Source organism: Corvus kubaryi, unplaced genomic scaffold (assembly GCF_017639235.1).
Source record: "Corvus kubaryi isolate FWS band 111438036 unplaced genomic scaffold, C.kubaryi_AGA036_p1.0 133, whole genome shotgun sequence".
In the NCBI taxonomy this organism is placed as follows: Eukaryota; Metazoa; Chordata; class Aves; order Passeriformes; family Corvidae; genus Corvus; species Corvus kubaryi.
In genome coordinates, this window is record NW_024580667.1 from 16,019,014 (window position 1) to 16,042,033 (window position 23,020).

General features: G+C 38.0%; 1 protein-coding gene across 4 annotated transcripts in view; it reads left to right on the plus strand.

The window, feature by feature from the left end:
* ARHGAP6 (Rho GTPase activating protein 6) overlaps positions 1-23,020 on the plus strand; it is a 314,963-nt gene that overhangs the window by 285,615 nt on the left and 6,328 nt on the right. For all 4 annotated transcript variants that reach the window (XM_042037783.1, XM_042037794.1, XM_042037815.1 and 1 more), the window contains exons 5-10: positions 1,951-2,146; positions 5,189-5,244; positions 8,889-9,039; positions 10,258-10,406; positions 13,494-13,673; positions 17,963-18,060. In XM_042037783.1, coding sequence (XP_041893717.1) covers positions 1,951-2,146; positions 5,189-5,244; positions 8,889-9,039; positions 10,258-10,406; positions 13,494-13,673; positions 17,963-18,060 — 830 coding nt within the window. The remainder of the gene's footprint in view (positions 1-1,950; positions 2,147-5,188; positions 5,245-8,888; positions 9,040-10,257; positions 10,407-13,493; positions 13,674-17,962; positions 18,061-23,020) is intronic.

The following is a 23,020-nucleotide window of genomic DNA, read 5'->3' on the forward strand; positions in this document are numbered from 1 at the left end:
TGTAGAATCAGAGCTGGCCTGGACTTGGTATTGCCAAGCAGTGACTTCAGTCACTGAGCTCAAGGTCACTCTTCCTAAAGCCAGCTCAGTGTGCCAGTTAATCCACAACTTTGATAAAATGCCCAAGGACAACGTCGAACTGACTGTATTTGCATCTATTTTAGGGATCTGAATCCGACTTAAGTGACTCTGATAATGATTCATGAGGTGAGGATGCTTTGCAGACAGGAAAGGACCAGTAAAGGCAGGGTATAAAGGAGGGCACCTGTCACACAGGGGCTGCAGTGGTGAGGATGGTGTTAGGATTTTCAGTGTCAATCGATTCATTTGATGTTTGGAATGCCAAACTCTTAAATAAAACAAAATCAAAAAACCATTCAGTTGGAATTTTACACGCATGGATCATAGCCAGAGGTTCTTGTTTGGTTTGGAGGGTTTCTTTGTTTGTTTGTTTTGTTTCCTGTTGGCAGGAAATGGCAAAGGGAATCAAGCAGAGAGACATCAGAAATAAAGGTCAAAAGTTGCATTCTGAAGGATCTAGTAATTATTTACAGTAATGTGGGTAAAAAACAAAAATCTAAAAAACTTCACTGTATTTCATTTATACGTCTATCATGAGTTACAAGAAACAGAACTATAGCTGGTAAGTTAAATGGGTTTTTTTTAAAAGATATTATGAACTAGAAATTTATCAATGAGTTTGAAATCTCGGTGGACTTTTTGTGAGTTTTGCCTATGAGCTGGAAATCTTCATGAAGTTCAGTTGGCTAGGTTGATGGAACAAAATACTTCTGGAGCTTGAAATTCCCTTGAAGGCAATTGAACAGTTCTCATTTAATAGATATAGAGCTCTGACTAGCAGTCTATAAATTACCTGTTAGCATAACAGTGTGCTTTTAACAGACTATAGTCATCAGCAAAGTTTTGAGTAGGAATTTACATTTTCTTTATTATTTCTTATGATGACATGCTGCATACCTGTACAGTACATTTTATGGTAAAATTTATTCTTTGTTTGAGAAAGAAAGAAAAAAAATTGTTTACAACAGATATTTTTAATAGGAATAAAACCTGAAGTTTTTCTTTCTGTTTTATTATTATTTGTAAGCCTACATGTCCCCTAGTATGTTTTCACCTCATAAGTTCAAGAACAATTGAGAGAAATTATAATTTTGAAGTGACAATAATCTTGTGGTTTGAAAAAAAAGTCGTGTTTTTCAAGTGTGAACACTGAAACATGCCATAAACCTCCTGCTGCTTGTGCTGCTTTATATTTTACAGACTGCTTGAACTTCTGCACCTTGCTGTAATCCAAACCTGGCTTTCAAAGCTTTCATTGGAATTTTAATGATTTTAAAATATTAATATAAGTGAAGTAGAAATATTTTAAAAATATTACCCCTCAACTTCTCAGGTGTATCTTTATTCTGTGATAATGTGGGGTTATTTCAAACTCCATAGCTGTATGTATTTCTGATATTAACTGTTAACTGTATATGGTGTATGGTTGTAAATCATTTTGCATAAGTTTCACTGATACAATGGTCCAAGCTACAGAAGAAGTAGTCAGTAAGATTTAAAAATATCTGTATATCTCCAGGCACATGGACAGGGTACTGCTGAGGTGCACTCAGAGACCGTGATTCATCCTTGCCCTGCAGTATGTGCAGGCTTTCAACAGTAAAAAGATGGAGTAAGCGAGTGGAAAGCTTTTAGTTTTTTCAATATTTTAATTCCTTGTAATGTGATAAGAATAACATTGGTACCATTGTGATTTTTCCATCCATTGCACTGGTATTATAACTTCATTAATTTATAAAAATGTTGTAGCAAATTGTATTTTTATATTAGTTTGTATAAAATGCAGGTAGGCAAAAGTCTTTGTTGGATGTCCTGTGATGCTGAGATTTCTGCAGCCCTACTGATTATTTGTGTGTGTGTATTTCACAGGGTGCGATGTCTGTGGACTCTATTACAGACCTTGATGACAATCAGTCAAGATTGTTGGAGGCTCTCCAGCTCTCTTTGCCAGCAGAAGCCCAGAGCAAGAAAGAAAAGGCAAGAGATAAGAAACTAAGCCTGAACCCTATTTACAGGCAGGTTCCCCGGCTTGTAGATAGTTGCTGCCAGCACTTGGAAAAGCACGGTAAGAATATTTTGTTTTCCCAGGAGTGGCAGATGTATTTTTACTATAATATAAATAAATGCCTATTTTGAGAAGCAAGTACATGCTTCCATTTTCAAGAACATCTTTGAAAACTAGACATTTTCCCTCCTGTTTTGCCTCTTGCTAAAAATACTCTCTCACAAGTAATTACTTACATGATAACTTCCCAAACTAAAGATCTATGCTAAATGCTTGTAAACTGGCCCATAGAGCACAGGGATAGAGGCTTTTCTTGGAGGTCACTCATCTTGTACTGGGGTGCTCAGCTCTGCAGAAATGGCTCTTCACACCCCACAGGTTTACCTGTACCTTCAGAGTGAAAAGTCTAAAATGTGCCAGTCAGTCTGGAGTCATTCTTCACAACCAGTGGATCTTAAGGTGTGAGAGCTAAATGAACTATTTATACTGTAGTGCAAGACTTTTGATATTTGAAGATGGAGGCTCAGAATAAGAAAGAATTCCATGCTAAATATATATTAAGCTCCAAGAAGCCTCTTCCTATTCATTGCAAGGCTTGAAGGCTGAATACTCAGTTTGTCTCTGGCTTGATTCCTCCTGACCAGCCTCAGGCTCAGGCCTGCTCTCTCCGAAGGAAATTACAGACTCCTGCCAGTATTCTTCTCATGTGTTCATGATTTTCCAGACACAAACCTCCCACAGCTTTACATAATGCAGAAACAATAGTCAATCTAGGTATCTGCTCACCATTTCTGCCAATGTATCTTAGTCTTGTAAAGTTTGTTAATGATAATTGAAATAACTTGGCCACAGCAAGATAGAGTTATCACATGGCCAGATAATCAACAAACCATAAAATAATGGTGATTGCAACAGCAAATGATGTATTTGATGCTAATTTCACCAGAAAGAAATAATTTACTGACTGAATGAAAGGCTTTTGCAGATGAGGGACTGCAATTCAAACAACAATGCTGAGCTTTCACAATTCATAGTTGAAAACTTACAAATGTATCAAGGAACACGGCAAAAGATAGTCACTGTTAGTCTTTTACAGAGATTAGATACCATGGCTGACAAGTATGGGATGATTAAGTTTGAGATGAATGACTTCCATCCCTTTAAACAAAGGTAGCTGAGTTTGGAGAACATAAAAGTATCTGAGTCAGCCAAAAAAGCCATCCAGCTAAGTATCATTTGGATGCTGTGATTTTATGTCACTTGATCATCTGTGATAAAATTTTTAATCCTCTTAACCCACTGCCATAACAAAGATTCTTTTCTATGTGATGCTCTGTATGAAAATACTTGCCTTACATTGAAGTTTCCCTTTAAGGGAAATTTATGATGGGTTATTGTGCATTGTTTAAGAGTAAACTGTAATATACTACCTTGCAATAATCTGATATCATCTGGTGCACATTCTTCAATTTAACCTGCTGTCCACAAGACAGTCATTGGAACTGAGAGAAATTAAAGGTGGTAGAAGATGGACCCTGTACCAGTATCATTCTAGGCTGTATGATGGACCGAGCTGCTGATTCTGAAAATACTTACTTGTATGCATAAGTCCTTTAGGTCGATTTTTCAGCAACAAATCACCAGCAGTTTCTGATGAATGCTTTAAAGGATAATTTTGAACATTATGTAACAAAAAATGGTTCTGTTTTTAGACATAAAAGTCCCTGTCCTTGTTCATCTTCCCTGTTTTCCCTGGGATCATGTCCCAGAGATATAAAGGCCTGACTTTCTGTAGACCTGCAGTGTAGAACAAGCACTGAATGTCTGTGTAGGAATGGGTAACCAGCCTGCAGGCTTTGCCCCATGGGTGTGTCTCCATCTCAGATGATTCCCTGCCAGTGTTCTAGGGTTTACTGAATGATAGCCCATGAATGTAATTTTCTATTAACCAAAGAAAGAAGATTTAAAAAAGGTGTTATGTTGAGACTAAAAACTAAAAAGCAGAATCCTATCTGAATTTCTCTGACAAAGATGTGCAACTCCAAACACTGCTCAGGGTGACACATCTCCAGCAAGCAAGTGTAGCCTAATGGCTGTCAAAAGGCATTTGTTTCACAAGGTAATTTTGCATCTCCTGTATGTCAGTAGAGATGAGAGCTGCAGAGTCGCCCTTTTTAGACCATAAACTTCCAAGCTTATAGGTAATTTCATCCCTTTTGCAAAAATGTATGACCATGTAAAATTATATTATTTACACAGCTCCTTAAGGCTCTAAAATTTCCACTCACATTGTCATTGCTAAAGACCATGTCACCTCTCAAATTTTTCAGGTCTCGTTAGTCTGCAAGATATGTCCATTCGAGAACCATTTGTTGTATGTGTAGTGGCTTTCTACAGGGTTAAAAGGTTTGAACTGATTTCTTATGAAATAGCAGGCAACACCAATTTCCTAATTAGTTTAAGTCTAAATGACACACTTCTGTACTTTCCCTGAAGTACAGCAATGCTTCTTTATAGCTTTCCCTCTGTTTAATAGCTGTTCCTACCTTATAAACTGCACACAACTCCCAGTTAAAGTTCTTGCCTCTCATAGTCTGCCTGAGTGCCCTATTTATGTACCTTTGAAGGAAACTCTCAACTTTGTCTTGACAGGCACTTTAGAGCTGGTGAGTAACCCCAAATACCAACTGCTTCCTGTATCCAAAGACACAGCTCAGTGCCCATGTATTTAGTTGTTATACTGCCTGTTCCCTTTGATGTCAGTCCTGAAATTACACCTTCAAACCCTGAGTAGTGCCTCAGTCTCTGCATACCTCTGTTTCTCATAGCAGTGGCACTACCAAAGTGGCATCACCAGACATGTCACAGAGATGCCATTTTGCAGATTAAGTGTGATCCTTAAAAACCACAGTGGATGGCTTCTTAATCAAAACCGAATATTGCCTCAACATCGTAAGTACAAGTTTGTGGAGAAATATGTTCCTTTTTTTTTTTTTTTTTTAATTCTTTTAAGTACACACATAGTCAGAATGCTTTGGTTCAATGCGATTTTCAGGAGAATATTAAACAATAAAACAGTGCTATGATGTGTTACACTTGCAGGTCTCCAGACAGTAGGAATATTCAGAGTTGGAAGCTCAAAAAAGAGAGTAAGACAGGTGAGTGGATTGGATATGGTATGATACAAATAAATCTGATTCCTTTTGTTGTGATTTCTTCCCCATCTGTAGTATGGTGAAATTTAGGCTTTCTGGGTCAGTGACTTCATTGGTTTTTTGATGGCTCATAACAGACATTTCCAGTATCTTTTACATCTGGTGAAATCCTTGTCAGGTTCTCAGCAGGTTAACAGTCTCTGTATGTTTTGCTCTGCAAAAGTAGCACAGGGTTGGAGATCCAAATAAACTACAGTGAAGAAATTTTCCAAAGGTCACACTGCAGGGAAAAAAAAATCTTGGCTGTTCGTTTCATCTCAGAAACAGCTGAAGCTCCCAAAGTAAACTCAAACTGTAAATCTCTTTTGGAAAACTGACGGTATGAGAAAGCATGCAAGTACAGAACAATTTCCTTGACCCTAAGATTGCTGCTCCTAAATGTTACCTTTCTTTTACCCTTGCTAGACTTCAAGGTCAGAGCAGACCCTTCCAAGTCTTAGTCTCAGCCAAATGACGAAAAAGCAAAGACAGCATACAATTAAGTTCCAGAGACAAAGTCAAGTGCTAGGAGGTATTACCTCCTAGGTATGCCTACCTAGATATTGCACTGTTATTCCCAGAAGCTGGGAATACTTGTTGAATTAGAGCAGTGGAGAACAGTGGATAGTGTTTGCATAAGGAGGGAATAAAAAGTTACAGGAAAATACCCTTCCCAGGAAGTATAAGACAAAAAACACCAAACAGAAAAAAAACCAAAAGAAAGCTTGACTGTATCTGATCCCAGAAGTTATAGTTCTTTGCAAAAAGTTGCAAAAACTTCACAGTGTAATGTTTTATCATTCTGGAAAGTTACCTTGAATGGCTAAACTGAATTGATTTTGGCTGGTAGGACAGTATAGCCTACTGATTTGTAGCTCATTCTCCAGCAGTTCCTATTCCTGAGTAGCTGGTGTAACACCAAACTAAAAAAACATCTGCAGAGGCAGTTTTCAGATAAACACTGAACTAGATAAAGTATTGAAGTTGCCTCACATTTGCATTGCAAGCTTCAGTGTCAAAACATATATTATCATTTAGGGGTGAGTACAATTGTATCATATGTCTGGGGAAAAAGCAGAACGCTTCTATCATGTACTTGTAAACTAAGCCTTCCTTTGATCATCAGTAACTTTCACCACTTCTATTCTGTTTTCAAAAGGTGAGAAAATCAAGAGATTTGGGTATCTATGTTTTTTATTACATGGACTAATTTATTGAACTAGGTAAATTGATATATTTCATTAAACAACAAGGAAGCATGAGCTTGGCCCTTGTAGTTACAGTAATAAATGCTGTCAACATGAACACATGGGAAAGTCTGGATTCAATTAAAATTCCACTCATTTTCTGAACCACAGAAAGCCAAACCCAGCACTCAGATTTTGGTGTGCTTTTGCAGCTGTTCATTAGTTTTTCTTGTGTAGAAAGTAAACATATTTTGTTTTCCTTCCTTCCCTAGTTAGAAAATGTCCTGTTTCAACTGTAGTTTGTTGCAGTAAATACATAAATAAGTAGATGCATGTGCCAGTGGGGTTTTTGATTGGTGAGCAGGAAGAGAAAATCCAGAACGTGCATCTCCTGCAAACCTCCTCCTTCATGTTCACTGGGGTGTAGGACAAAGATTCCTGAGCTCATGTTGACTCAAGGTGGTCGGTCTGGTGCATCAGGATGCCAGGTACCGTCGTTGTGCCCGGAACAGATGCTCGAGCAGAGCATTGTTGCCAAGGTTGGGGTGGGCAACTGTCAATACTGGGCCTGATGACATTGTGGAAGCTTCAACCCTGAGGATGAAGAGTGAAATAGCTGGAGCTCTGTTCTCCTATCCCCTGTTCCAGCACAGATGTCCTCATCTCTCATATCATAAGATTCAATGGATGTTGTTGTTCACCAGCTGTATCTTTGAAAAGTCTGAAAGCTTTCCATGTGAATGGAGTCTGAAAGACTGAAAGTTGAAACTTACAATATAAGGTTTTAACAGCCTTGATAACTGGGCCTGAAATGTGGCCACGTCTCACCAAAACTTCTATGATATTTTGCTTCTTATGACATTTCTCTAGGTCTCACAGGATATCAGGTCAGAAGTGCCATATTCAAGACTGTAACAGCAGTTTATGATTTAGACAGCTATTTGGGAAGTCTGAATTCCTGATGCAGTGCTAATCTGTTTCTTCAGCTGCTTTTGAGCAATAAGTGCAGAAACAATCTTCTGGGTTGAGGTAATTTATGGTGCTCCACAGGGATGTTCTGCATTTGTTACCAGTCTGGAGAGTAGAATTAAGCTGGGCATGAAGTCCCCAAGTTGGCACTGGAAAATTCTTGACCATAAATCAAAGAATAATACTAGGTAAAAAACATATTGTGGTCTTCATAGCATAATTATTCATGATTAGTAATGACTGATACCAATAATGTTAAAAGTAATCTTAATAAATGAGAATGGAGGCTGTGGTTTTTAGTGAATACCTTTCACACTCATTATGAAAGCACATCTCAGCTGAAAATGCAGGATTTGCACACTGAACACACTGAGGATAGATTTGCATGTGATGAAGATTTGCCACAAACTACCACAGGTATATAGTTTGCTTGTGACTTAGCTTCTTTCCTCTCTGGTGTGTTTGTAATATTCCTGGTGAATAAACCTGATACCTCAGATTTCCTTGTTTATAAGATTTAGCTGTAATCACTCTGTGAGAAGATTAAGTGTGATATCGTGATACCTCATAATGTTAGCAAAGGTACAAATTTTTTCTAGGAAATAGTTTTAAAACGTCTTGACTGTTTTCAAAATGAAAAGAGAGTAAAAGGTGAAGCTGTCAGCTTGAGGAAAGTATTCTGCTCTTGATGCTGGAAAATCTGTCCAGAAGGGCAGGCTTTTATCTTTTCATAAAGTATCTTGGATTTGGGAGAGGGTTTTCTTCTGCCTTTGGGAAGTGTGATGCCTTTGAATTATACAGAAGTTGGCTGAGGACCAAGGTGGGGAAAAAAACCCCAGCAATACCTTGTAATGGTATTAGTTTGTGAACTCCATAATGATGATCACTTAATGAGTGTAACTAAATTAGGAAGGCAGAACAAAGTGTGTTGTAGGAAAGCTGTGAAGTCTTAGTGAACCTGTGTGCTTGCTGCCTATCTGAATGACAAGAGAAGTGTGAATTTGGTAGATATTAACATGATCTTATTAATAATATTTTTGTACAAAATCATAAATGTTACGACATGCAATTTTAGTCTTTCTTGTTCCAGGGATAATGCAGTAAGGTGGTATAAGAGCCTGTCTTGTAGTTTTCCTTATTCTGTCTGGTTTCTGCTTTTGTTATGAATCTTGCATTTCTGCAAAAATTATACTTGGATACATGTTTTCATACAAGAGTGTCATACATTAGTTGGGAAAAAAATTGTATTTTATTACAATCTGGTACAAACGTTTTGTATCATGGAATAAGCAGCAGTTAGACATGAATTACATCTTTGACCTTACCAAAGACTAGTCATGCTCAATCTTGAAAGTGAAAATGAGTAAGTTTACTCCTTAAAAGATTTTCTGTGTTGGGATGTATTAATTGGGACAATAAGTGACTGTGGTTTTCTCTCGTGATCTTTTTCAGTTACGTGAAGAGTTTGACCGAGGCATAGATGTTGTATTAGATGAAGAGCACAGCATTCATGATGTTGCTGCCTTGTTAAAGGAATTTCTGCGTGACATGCCTGACCCCCTTCTTACCAGAGAACTTTATACACCTTTCATCAACACTCTCTGTGAGCTTTACAGCATCTTGATTTATCAATTTTGAAAAGCTAATTTGTTTAAATTCTTTCATCTCTACTAATATCCTTCTTTTATTCTGTTCCTTTAATGCTCTAGCCTTGATTTGCTCCAAATATTTGTATAGTACACTATAAAGAATATAGTATATTCTAATATACAATAGTATATATATAAAAAATATAATATATGTATAATATAAATAATATAGTATATTATTTAGTATAAATTTACTGAGGTCTCTTCTTGGTTTTTATACTGTATAAGTATAATCCAGAAAACTAGAACAAGAAAGATTTCACTAACTATACATATTTTTGCATTTGTAAGGATGGAATTCATGTTGTCTGTTAAAACCTGACCCTGTCATTGATCCAGCAGTACCAGCTTACAGACTGCCATTCGCGTGCTCGTATCTTAAAATTTTTAGATCTGTCCATGGACCAAAGTTCCAGCCTGGCTTCAAAAATTCAAGTTTTTTCATAGTTAATGGTCCTTAAAGCCGTGATATTAAGTACTCCCAATTGTGTTGCTTAAGACCCAAGTCCAGACTCTCAGAGATTTGGGAAAAAGTAAAGTTGAACCTTTCAAGCTTAAGCAGCTGCCTGGTATGTGTTCTTCAGATGCTTTCTAGCCCTCGTGTCTGAGATCCTGCCTCTGTCCCACTTTTGTCACTGGCTACCATTTAGATGCTAGATGGTTCAAGTGGTGGTGGTTGCAGAATGACCTTTATACCTCTGGGTATAAAGGTGTTGCTTTTCCAATCTCCCAGTACCTCTGCAAGATGAAAAATTTTAAGAAAACTGATTTAAAATGTCTGAAGCATAAACCTGACTGGAATGCTTGCCAGCTACTCTACATACCAGTAGCTATACCTAAATGAATGGAGTAAGTAGAAAAATATGCAGAATATTTGAGTCCAGAAACACTGATGGAGTATAAAATATGGATTTTACTCTCTTATAGGATGAGAAAAGATCCTATGAACTTGTGAGCAAAATGTTGACCAACTAAGGCAAAAATCCCGTAACAGTAGTAGTTATACTTCTGATGTTTCCTTGAAGTTTTCTCTTTTTCTTCTGACATTGTAAGGAAAATGATTCTTAAACAAAGCTATTCCAATACCTTCCTTTGGGATGGGAACCGTATATTTGTTCTGCTTTTAGGTTAGTTGGAGTGATTTTCTTAGAACATATTTTTTCCCCTCTTAGTATTAGAGCCTGATGAACAGCTAAGCACCTTACAGCTTCTCATTTATCTTCTACCTCCTTGTAACTGCGATACCCTTCACCGGCTGCTGCAGTTCCTCTCCACAGTAGCTGGCCATGCAGAAGACACCAAAGACAAGGATGGCCAAGAGGTAAGTCCTGGTCACTTGTGTCCTTTGACTTTACTTAATTTGTGGTCTGAAAAGAGACCTTTAAAGCCTTGGAACGTACACAGTGGTGGCATACCCCTGAACAATAGGAGAGACTATCTATTGGCCTGCACTTCTACCATTTAGTTGTTTACTATGTTCTTAGGGCTATGAAAGTTTAATTTTTGTATGACCTAATCAGTAAAGCATCTACCACTTCCTTTGGGAGATTCACAGTGTACCAACCTTGCTGTTAAGAACATCTAATGTCATCCATCCTTCCCCCACTGCCTTGTTTTATCCTATTATATTCTATGGAAAAAGTACTCAGAAAAGGTCAGCATGCAAGAATATGCTTTTTCGTTTTCTTTTCACTCTCTGTTGTTGCTTTTTTATATGACCTTTGGACGTAGCAGTTCGCTTCTTTGTTCTCTTAGCTTCCTTGTGTGCACTGGGTAGTGAAAAATAAAAAACAGAGGACAGGAACTCCAGCTGTATCCTTGCAACTGACAGACCTCATCACTAGCTGGAGTCAGGGTTCATCTTTGCCTCTTTTCTTTTTGGCCGCCTTAACTGTTGCGGTCTGGGCTGGAGAGTTTGGTGTGCACTCACCCCACAGAGACAAGAATGCCTGCAGCTGTGGGGCTGAGCTCTAGCCCTGAGCATTCTCATATCTGCACCTGTGCCTATTCACGCTGGGGAAGACCTGAAAATCCAGGTTTCCCATTTCCTGCCAGGGAAGTGCTTGAACTAGAGTAGGCTGCTGTGTAAAGGGGGCTACTCTGTTAACTGAATAAAATGGATATGGTCTGTCACTGCTTGACCAAATTGCACTGCTTTGTCCATGGAAGGACTTCTCACTCCTCTGAACTGCAGCAGAGACTGCTTCTGATGTTACTTCTGAGACTCTTTGGAAACTCCTAGAGAATTTTGTCTTCCAGATGGAAAATCCTGCTGGTTTTGTCAAATCTGGATGCCTTTTGCAGTTGTCCAATTTTAACAACTGGCACTTTGAAACATAGTTTTTTCAAATTTCTGCCTCAAGTCCTGATTTCCAGTTATTCTATCTTTACTGGTCCTAACTTCCAGTATTGTATGTGACTTCAAGGCCTATTTGACTTTTAAATCCACTTTAAATACTATTATTTTTGTTCTCAGCAAGGACTTGATAAAAAACTCTATCACTGTGATGGAAAGCATTTAGAAAGAGCAGCCTGTAACAGTTTTACTGTGCTTAAAAACACGTATAAGCCAGCTAAGGTCATGGTCCCTCTGGTCCTGCAAAGAATTCTCTGTTGGTTCAGGAATGTACCCAGGAGGATCTTATTGCAGGGCTAGGGGATGCTGCTTAACAGAGTTGATTTGGCTCAGCAGTTGTACATCAGCTTTGCCACAGGTATTTTGGCAAGGCAAATTTATGTAAGCTGTCTTGACAGTTCTGTAAGCATCAGGAATATTATGTGCAACTGGATACCTTTTATAGATAATACAGTATTCTGCTCACAATTTTTAAAGCTATTTATGAATAATTAAGTGAATAAAGGCATACAGGGCAAGCAAAAGTATTTTATCAGACTGTTTGCTATCACTGGAAGGAAAACAGCCAAGCTTTGGCATACAGGCCCTGTTCTTGATTTCTTTCAACAGCCCTTTTCTCATGAAGATGAAGATGGATGACTACCTTTATTACTCATTCAGTTAATTTCAGTGGAAATGTTTACAACATTTTTTAAGGATGCCCTGAGGCTGCCCTTAAGAAAAGGCTCACTGTACAAACAGTCTGTACATGCAGATCTGGGCACAGCCAGAGGCTGCCCCAGCACACGTGTGCCTGTGCATCCGTGGTGGCTCAAAACTTGGACAGAGTTTAAAAAGCAGGTCACCTGAGAAACAGCTGGGTGCTCAGGGCTGTGCACATAAGGGAGTGTGCTGTTCTCACAGTCGTGCTGGGGTGAGTCTCTAAACAAAGAGCCAACATGTTTGCTGTGACTGCCTGTGCACCTACTTCGTACAGATGTCTTTCCAACATTACGCAGTGCTCCTACCAATAAAAAGACAAGCTTTTACTGGCATTTCTGGGCAGTCTAGTTAAGCTCTTTCAAAAATAAACCAGATGCAGTCAGTGCACTTTTAAGTTTGACTAGAGTATTCGGCGAATGATCAGCTACAAAAATATTTTAAAAATACTACTTTGAAAACATCTGTTTTGTACAACTCATTTCTTGAAATTCTGGTTTTATTACCTCTTTTTGGTCCCTATTTATGTCCTTTTTAAAAATTATTAGTTCAAATGACCTCTTCTTTTTACTTTGTTGAAGGAATAGAAGGGGAAAATAATAGTCTAATCACAAATATGACAATGAAATCTTTGATGTAATAATGTATATGACATATTTTTCAGGTAATTCCTGTCTAGTCTAGTATGTGTTCCTAGCCTTTTACTTCCTCAAAATTCAGGTTACTGTTGCTTCCTTGAGCACAGGTTTATAAAAGCAGGAAAAAAGGTAAAAAACCCAACAAACTAAAAAAGGGCACCTAACAAGTAGACATTTGGCATGTTCTAGAAATACAGGAAAATACTAATAAAAACAATGAGCCTGCTCCTTAATTATTTAAACAGTTTAAATATGGAAAAGTGTCACTGTGTATGTTTCAGATCATGACTGCTACTTAAGAAAGCCAGGAGTTTTCAGTATTTGATCCTAGGACACAGTAATGTGCTGAGATGGTGAAGTAGGAGGGAGGTTTCTCTGCATTCAGGAGTATGCCACTGTTGAGCTTCCAGGGAATTAAGGGCCAAAACCACTTCCACCTTCTACTCCTCTAATCCACTTGAAAATATATCCAGAAAACCTACAGTGCTTGTTGCAGAGATGTTCAAAACAAGGTGTTTCTAAAAGTTGTTGATTTTTGATTGACAAGTGCGAGGTTTTGGTTTTGATCAATCAAGCATCTACCAAATCAGGGGAGAGAGTGTGTGTGTTATTGTGTGGGTGTGTAGGGGTGCGAGTGTGTGTAGATGCGTCCATATACATATCTGTATACATTAGGCCCTGTGAGACCACACCTCATTTATATTCTCTTCTCTAGATTACTGGGAACAAAATGACATCGCTTAACCTGGCCACCATCTTTGGCCCTAACTTGTTGCACAAGCAGAAATCTACAGACAAAGAATTCTCAGTTCAGAGCTCAGCCCGAGCTGAAGAGAGTACTGCTATCATAGCTGTTGTGCAAAAGATGATTGAAAACTATGAAGCCCTTTTCATGGTGGGTGGATATTTTTCCATATTGTTTGTATGCATTTGTAAGATAAATGGGAAAATACCTGGTTGATATTAAAGTAGAAGGGGATGGAATAAACTATAGAAGCTGCATTAAATTAGGATCAATAATTATTGGTTAAAAAGAGTAGTCTTCCAGCAAGGAGGATGATTTGCAGTAAGTAAAAATATTAAAAAAGTGTACTTACATCTTGCTTGGAATGATTTCTATATAGGTAAGGGTATATTGTTTAGAAGATTGTCTGTGGAAATGATGGGGTTGGCTATTCAGTTGTATACTGAGCAATGCATGGACAAAACTGAAAATGCTCTTTCACATCTCAGTTTTGGAAGTCAGGAAGACAATTTTTCTGCAGGGTTTAAGAGATCCTTTTAAGGGGATTTAATTTAAGGAATTGCCTTCCTTAACCAATATTTATTTGTTGGTTGGATGGAAAGGAAAGGAAGGACAAAGCTTTCTCATTTGTTAGTTGGGTAAAAGGAATAAAACATAAATCTATGTAGTTCCTGAGTTCCCTTCAAGTCTTTCACTGAAGCAAGGAAGTTCTTCATAAGAAGGCTGATGGCCATGGACTAGGACATGCTGTTCACTTAAGATACAGCTTAGTTAGATCACATTCCTCATGCCTAGCAGTTATCCAAGAAGTTCAGTCTGTGGCTTTATGTTCTTTTTGTGTACAAAATTGCAGGTCAGCTCAGTGTGATTTGTGTCTGGGAGAGCCCTGCTCTAGGGTAGCAGAGGCCAGTCAGATCTAGTGGTGGGCACTATTCTGTCTTTATTTTGGTAAAAATACACATTGTAACAAAACCAGTAGTCTTGAAAAAGTGGAAAAAGCTTTGGTCTTTGTGGGCTAAGCAGCACTGTAGGTTACACTGAGGAGGTAAGTTCCCAAAGCAGAAAGAGCACTCTGGAAACCTTCAGTGCTTCAGTAAAGCTGAGTGCTGGAGACCTTGCTGGAAGAAGATGGATGAGCCTGAACTGTGGGCTGACGGCCACATAGTACTGTAAATGGAAGATGTCTATCAGATTTCAACAGGGAGTTGAAAGAGAGAGCATGAGAAAGCAGTCATAAGCCCTGCCTCAGATGTCTTAGCCTCAGATAATCTTCTTCGTGGTTTTCTTGGCTTTTATTTTTACTCTTGTACCAGTGAGACACTTGCAATCATTTTCTTTTTTGGTTTTTTTTTTTTAATGCTTTTCACAGTTTGGGAAAATGCTAGGTGCTATTTTTCATTCCAGGAAAAGAATAGGACAGAACTGCACTCTTGGGTGAAGGTCTGCTGGCCCAGAGTGTGGATGGCACTATCAAGTTTAAGATAATACTTGAATAAGAATACTTGCAGTACTTGAAGCGTTCTTATGGTTGTTTCTCTTTAAGAACTTCTCACAGCACAGACACATCTCAGAACATAATACTTAAGGCACGCATTCTCATTTTCAGTGTGGAGAGGATGGGCCTAAGGTTAGACTAACCTGCATCTGGGCTCTTTTAATTCTGATGGATGTATTCCTTCATCTCTTCAGTGCCTGCACTTTCATCTGAAGGTTAAACGAAGTGTGGGAAAAAAAAAACTCTCTTCTGTTTTCAGAGTAGCTTTTACTGTTTATACTTGACATTTATGCTACTAAAGAAAGATCATCTGGACTTAAGCATTCAGCTATAGCTATAACATAGTGTATTGATTCTCAGCTGCTTTTGTGTTGGTTTTTTTTTTTCTTTCTGTAATTTTTATATATGGGAAGGTTATAAAACTGATTGGTTTCAGCACTGAAACTGGATCAACATTTTTGAACCAAACCTTAGGAAACCAGGATGTGGTAGGGTACCCAGACGACAATATTGGAATGATTCTTACATATTGGTGGGTCAGAGGGATTCTGTTGGTCATAACAACCCAGGATATTGAGCACCATTTTTAGTAAGTAACTATTGTTAACATCAGTAACATGCAAAAGTGGATTCCTTATAGAAGATGGAATCTGACCATGCTTCATTGATGTCAGTGATGATAATCATTTTCATATCCAAATCTTGCCCATTTCAGCGAGTCTTAGGGATGCATTAAAATGTTTTATGGGGATGTATACAGGACTGGTTTTTGCCTGAATGCAAGGAGGCACAGCTCAACCACCCTTCATCTTGCTGGCTTTCTCTTGTCATGAAAGATGGAGAGCAGCAGCTTGGTCATGGTTTTCATCTCCTAGTGCCCAAATCCAATCCTGCTGCAAAGAAGTGCTACAGAGTATATGAAAATTCATATTTTTACTGTTAGAGGCTATTGTGGCCTTCCCACATGCTGTCTTTCTGTGCCAAATCAGTGGCAAGGGACAGCACAAAGGAGACACTTCAAGGGTCCTTCCATCCTTCTGTCTCAACAGCCATGACTCTCATATGGCACCCAACCCCAAGATCTCAGAATATCTGGTACTCTACTGCAGTCCTGACAGCCCTGGAGCCCTCTGATATGTCCTTCTTTGTCCTCTAGAGCTGTTATTTCAGCAGTGCCTTGGCTTCCCTTCTGTCCCAAATTTCAAGTTCTCATCCATCAACTCAGGCGTGATTACCAGTGAAACAATTAGTTCAGTAATCGTTACAGTGACATCTTCCTGAGATACCAATATTGTAGTTCTCTGTAAGTTTACAATTACATGCATATCATTTCTACACTTGCCAAGTTACTGAACTAAACTGAAGAAAATTGCTGCACAGGAGGAAGCCCCAAACCCAGTAGATAGCTAGCAAGGAGACCATCAGTACAAATCTACTTTCAGACTCATTCAGGTAAAAGTCCTATTACTCAATAGAACTGTTAAGTTTGGGTTTCATAGAAGCTTTCTGTTGAACTGAGCTTGTGGTGGAACTTTTTCAGACTTGTTTTGATGGAATGAAAGACTGATTTATCTTTTTTTTAAATAGGGCAAGATGTGTTTGTGTTTTTCTGACAAAGTTCTCTCAGTAGTTTCTTACAAGTTACTTGATATAAAACTGAGTAGTAAGTTACAGACAAAAATGTGTGGATTCTGTTTTACCATCAAACTTTATCTGGAGTTTCTTCTAGTGTATAGAAAGGCTGTCTGAATGGACAAGTTACAGCACACCAGGTTTCCAAAAATACAGTCCTATAAAAAATTTTGTTTAAAGACTAGTATATCAGTAACCATCAGTAAGATATTTTTCCAGTTCAGAGACTGAATACAATTTTTGAAAAATGAGTAGGTGGTTACACAAGTTTTTCATAGAGATTTTGGGTCAGTTTGAATTAAATGATGCGTATCTTCATTTATTTTCTAATTACTTCCTTATTTTAAGAAATATGCCTTTTATGTAACTTGACTCCCTAAATACCTCCCAAAATGAGATATTCCTCTGGGGAATGTGTTAGTAATTCTATTCCTATTTCCCAGGAAATGTCAGGGGGAACAAATGGTCCATGAAGTGGGACTTGAAGGTCAAGAGATTCAGGCTCTGACATTGCATCCAGTAACATGTATTTCCCAGCTGAGGACCCCTTGCTGAGACTGTCTTGCATCGAGTTCTGTCTGTCATGAGTGAACCTGGGCTGTTCAAGTTTCTTGGATGTTTTCATCTGTTTCAGTGTTTTGAAGTTTGAGTTGAAAGTTTGAGTTGAATGTTCGACTGTAACGCAGACAAAGCAGACAAACTCACTTGAGGATTGATAAGACTCATGTAAAGTGCAGTTGGAAGCACAAAGTTTACTTGTGCAGGTTTTGGGGTGCCGTTTCTGCTACCTGCCCAGGAGATGTTGCTGTATCCTGCAGCATCTGAAGCTATCAAGGGTTTTGAAGGTTCAGCCCCCTACAGAGTGCAAAGAGAAAGTTAGCAAATAAGAAGGCCAAGCTCCAAAGAAGGTGACACAAATTCTGACTGAGCCTGTTGGTCAGTGGCTGGAGAGCCAGAGAGGGAGATTTGTAAATGTCCTCAGATCTTTGGAGGGGGGATGTAAAGTGAGGACCTTAAACTGGAGCTTTTGAGATTGTGGTACATAAGTAATCCCACTGTTATTTCCAGATATAGTAACCAACTGGATACCAACTGGTTATTCAACAGTAATCAGCATCTAACATTGTACAAAGTGATCTTTAGTCCTACTTCATCTGTTGTTACATGAAATTTCTCTTTTAAGTGAAAGCCTCTGAATATTTTATATACTCTCTGAAAATGCACTTGGTCGTTTAGATTAAACATTGTACCTAAATTAATGTATGTGAAAGGATATTAACCTCCAACTAAGTATTTTTTTATGTCTTCATAGGTTTCCCCTGATTTACAGAATGAAGTGCTTATTAGCTTATTAGAGACTGACCCAGATGTTGTAGACTATTTGCTGAGGAGGAAAGCTTCCCAGTCATCGTGAGTAATCTGTTTTTTCATCATCCATTTTTCTGCTGGGAATTTCTATCTCCCACTGGAAGTGTTCAAAAGGTTCTAGCTTTCCCCAGCTCTTCTGCACTGTCTACAGTGGAGTAGAAATATCCTCCCTATTACACAGACTCTGCCAAAGAAAGTATGACTCTTGTACAGCATTTTCTAAAGACAAAACTTGTTTCCCTGATTCAGAGGAAAGATTGTGTTCTGCTGCAGAGAACAGAATGACATGTACATAAAAATATTCAGTGCACTATTATCTGACAGGATGTATTTTAGTGATCTGCTGGTTCATGTCTTGGGTTTATCGTAGTCTTCAGTAACAGGAGGCATGTATTCCACTATCCTTGAAACACACCCTACAGTGCCTTAACACCGTCACAGTGAGCCGCTTGACCACTCTGTCATTCTTCTCCTATCCTGTACACATAGGACATGGTGAACAAGCCAACTGCCACAACAGCAGCTCTGTGGAGACTTCGGATATTATTTAATTGTATGCTTTGTGAAAGATCTGAAGAGAAAAAAAATCACACTGGTCACTATAGCAGTTAAAATACATAACATATTCTGACCTTGTGTATGGTGTATATATGCCTGCACCCTCGTGCCTTAATGCTATGAGTTTGTACATTCAGATTAACAGGATTCCTGGCTTTCTCATGGGACCACACAGTCATCGTCTTCATTCTAGTGAATCCCAATATGTCAGACCCAAAAATTACAAAATTTAACAGACTTGCTTTAAATAATTTTTAAGGGGGTTTCTAGACTCTAAACTCTCTGGGATATATTGGACTTTGTCTTCCTGTGTTTGTGAAAAGTGCCTAGTGCATTCAGAATATAATTAAAATTGAATTTGTACAGTCAGTTAGCTATGATTTTTTTTCTCTCCCTCTTTAACATTGTATAATTGGAGGTAATGTAATAATGTGCCTGGCTTTAAAGGAAGAGCTATAGAAGAAATAGTGTAACAAACACCTTGAGGAAAACGCTTTCTTTAATGATAAAATTTGGAAACAAAAACGTATGCAGAATATATTGTGTTGTAAAGGATTTTATTAGTTTGCTAATTTAACCACATGAACAGATAACATATAGTAGCAAATTATCACAGATCATCTGATTTGGGGTAATTTTCTCTGTGTGAAATAATTTTAGCTAGTTTGTCTGACTGACAAGTAACCATGTGTATATTTAGATCACAGTAAGTGCCGGATAGTTAGAGGTACATGAGCTGTCTTTTAGACTTGTTTCCCATTTGCCAGAAGCCAAGACTACAGTTAGGACAGACGCTACAAATCACATGACATAAGGTAGTGTGTAGACACTTCTTCCTTTCAGTCCTGAGTTTGGAATGATCATATTATTTCTAACTCAAGCTAACAAAAACCTTCATGCTGGATTTTACTGTCTATATAATAAAAAGACATCAAATTGTATCTCACCTGTGAGTACACATACCAATTCTGCATAAGTTAGTCACAAATCATTGTGGATGTAACAGGTTATTGTTAGATCCTGTCTCCTTTATTGACTTCTCCTTGAACTTCCTTACTTTTAGCCAGCATGCACACCTTCGGGAGAAAATGCATCTTTTGTGGAAAGCTGGTCACAACTGACAAAAGGCATTTTGTAAGGAAAGGTTCTGAAGCCAAATAGGAGCATATAGCTACACTAGTACTAATTTATTGTGTTGTCAGTAATGGGCAGATGAAATATCACTGAGATAGGAAAAACTTACTGTCATTTTTTTTCTCCTCTGCTGTCATGTAAGTGATTTAATGTTAATGAGATATGTTTTCACTGTGGTTGCAACTTCTTGGTTAAGATATTTCAGGCAATTAGAGGGAATGTTGCTTAGTGTTACTGCTAGGAGTGTGATGCTCTTAAGAGATTAATGTATTTCAGAACATAATCTCAATTTTGAGGCTACAAATTTGTTGCTTATTTTTCCTATAAGAAATGTGATACAGCAGACAACAAGGAGATGTTTGTCTTGATTTCATAAAAATGAGCCTCCAAAATACATGCTTATTGCTCTTGGAAATTGCCTGGTCACATACTCAAGATACAAATGTGGATCTGTGGAGCAAAAAACTTTACATATTCTTGAGACAATCTTCACCGGAAGAGCTAGCTGACTGCATAGAGTATAGAATCAACTTCAAGACTTTAGTGTCACATTAATTGCTTTGAAGGTCCTGTTCTGCAATTGCCCTCACATTTCTGCTCTTGCTGTCACTATAAATGCTTTCTTGGCTCTGATCTAACAGAGAAAACACAATCTCTTTTCCTCCCCAGAGGAATCATCTTTCCTCATCTTTCAATTCTCTTAAGAGCTGAGCATTGTGAACAGTGTGTCAGGGAATTTATGGAAGTTGTTCATGGTAAAGCACTAATTACAAATGGCAGCAATTGTGAAGTGTGCTTTCATGGGTGACTTCCCAACTTTTGTATGTTGGCTTGATGACAATGGAATTTGGGTTTACAGCTGTAAGATGAAGCATCTTTAAACTAACAAAAAATAAAATCTATTTCTTATGATTATTTATTGCTTATCATGGTTAGTAGTCCTTTTAGAGTAAATAAGTTTCAAAGTCACAGAATTTTTAGGTGTTTTTGGATTATGATAATGAGTTTTAATCCATCTGACCTGTGGCACAAAGATGAAGCCATACAGTAAGTCATACAATATGTGTAAATGCAGTTTTTAAAGCTCCTCGAAACATTGAATCCTCTACCCTGTTACAGTAGCAACCACATCATAATCCCAGTAATCTGGTTTGTTGTTAGCACCTGTGTTACTCAGATCTGTGTGGAAATTACTACTGTGTGCTGCCAAACCATCACACTCCGTATGATTTGCCTCTTGAAGGTGTAATTGTTTTCCCACTCAGAAGCTTTAAGTTATAACAGAAGAGGGTTTCTGCCAGCAACAGAAAGGGATTTCCTGTTTTCATAACCTTGATGCTAGTAGAAAAGTAGGAATATCCTCAGTAGAAGCAATTATTAACACATTTCCAGTTCACCCATGCAAGTGGACCCTGGTGGACAACACCAATTTATAGAAAGATGCCTGTTGTTTTGGAATCTGAAATTGTATTTTTAAGTTCAAGCGGCATAGGTTCCTTCTGCTGCTTTCAGATCTTTCCATTTGTACTTAGCCATTTCTAAAATCTTTTCCTTAACATAGTTCGTAACTCCTGGAAAATACGTTACTTGCCTTCCCATTCCTCACGCTTAATTGCACGTAATCATCGATTATTCTTCGTGGGGACCATAATCTGCCCTTCCTCATATACTGCATAAAAAGGAGTGAGTATCTTGCACAGTATTTATGTTTGCTTCCAATTTAGTTTTTCCCCAGTCAGTGGATAGAGAATCTCACTGTCCAAGGAAAGCAGAATTTTGAATTGTAGTAAATATTGGTTTGCTAATGAACTCAAACAGTAAAGCAAACAGATGCAAAACTTTCGTTTTAAGGAGTTTGTGAGAATTCGTTCTTTGTTTGCAGAGAAGCAAACCAAAGTCTTCTTGCAAATTGTGTTTTATTTTGGTCGTGAAGAGCATAGTAAAGCTGCGAATGTATGAGTTCAATTTCTGGCTTTTAAGTATTTAATCCATTTTGGTGGTTTCTTGTAATAAGATCGACAGGGTCCACAGCAATTCCTTTGATTTTTAAAGCTATTTTACCAAAACAAATTTGAAAGTGATATTATAGATATAAAAAATAGTATGGACTTACCAACAGAAACTGTAAATCAGTTTAGAAACTTGAATGTTTGAATCTCTCCAAAGACTTGAAAGTTTCCATTCAGGTAAATTTTTAGCAGGAGCTCTGTCATGAGAAGAGGTAGACTATAACAGATCATTCAAGGTAAGACATGAAATCAGTGTTTCACAAAGCTCAAGCTTATGTTCCCACATTCTTTCATCTCCATTTCCATTTCCCTTATTCCTTGTGTTACCTTGCCATGGCTAAGTGCTGTCTTTGCCATGTGCAGCACAGTTAGGTTTTGATGCTGCAAAGATTTACCTGCAATAAACCTTACTGGTGTTACCATTAGTGATAAGTTTGTCTGTATGCTGGCAGGTGAGGCTTAGACGACATTCAGTGTAGAAAGCTGGAAACAAAGACGTGGTCTTAGGACACCTGCAGATACCAGCATTTCTCCCCTTTTCTACAAGGTCTTTCTAGTTCTTCTGAAAATCCCAAGACATTGCTCAAATCTCATATCACTGCACAAGGGGTTTTAGGACTTAGGAGGACAGACAGAAAGAAGCAAGTGGCAAAAAAAGAGAAAAAAGGTTTGTGATAGAATTATACATATTTAAAAGACTATAATTCTTCAGTGTGTGTCTGTTTATAGATTAATTTACGTTGCACTCATCTTCAGATAAGTTACATAATTGAGGCTTTTTTTTTAATGACTCCCCAGCATTACCATGCTGCACTGGGAGGCCTGGGACATAGCAACTTTGCCAAATGGCAGCTCTGTTTTTTGAGTTTGTCTCAGTTAAAGTCCAGCGATGGTTTTGTCACTGAGAGTTACTGAGAAGTAACATTATTTAATTAATTCCCAACACTGTATGGTTGCTTTCATACTGAAAAAAAAATAGGAATATTGAATAACATAAAAATCATGCTGTCAGCTGTATATATTTTATTTTTTGGGATGTGATACATAAATCAGCTGGGGAAAAAACAACAACTTGAAGTGATGTTAAATTTTGTCATTATTTCTGTACTAATATTTACTGTGCTGTGGCTAGCTGTGTATTATCTTTATTTTCTTTCTTCAGTTTTATTTGATTTGTCTGGAAACAGCGTTACTGTTCCATAGCGAGAAATGAGTTTCGGCTGCTCACTAAATTCAAGCTGTCTTTGGATTTGACTCTGAAGAGGGCTGACCATTTTCAGACATTTACAGGAATGAGCCTC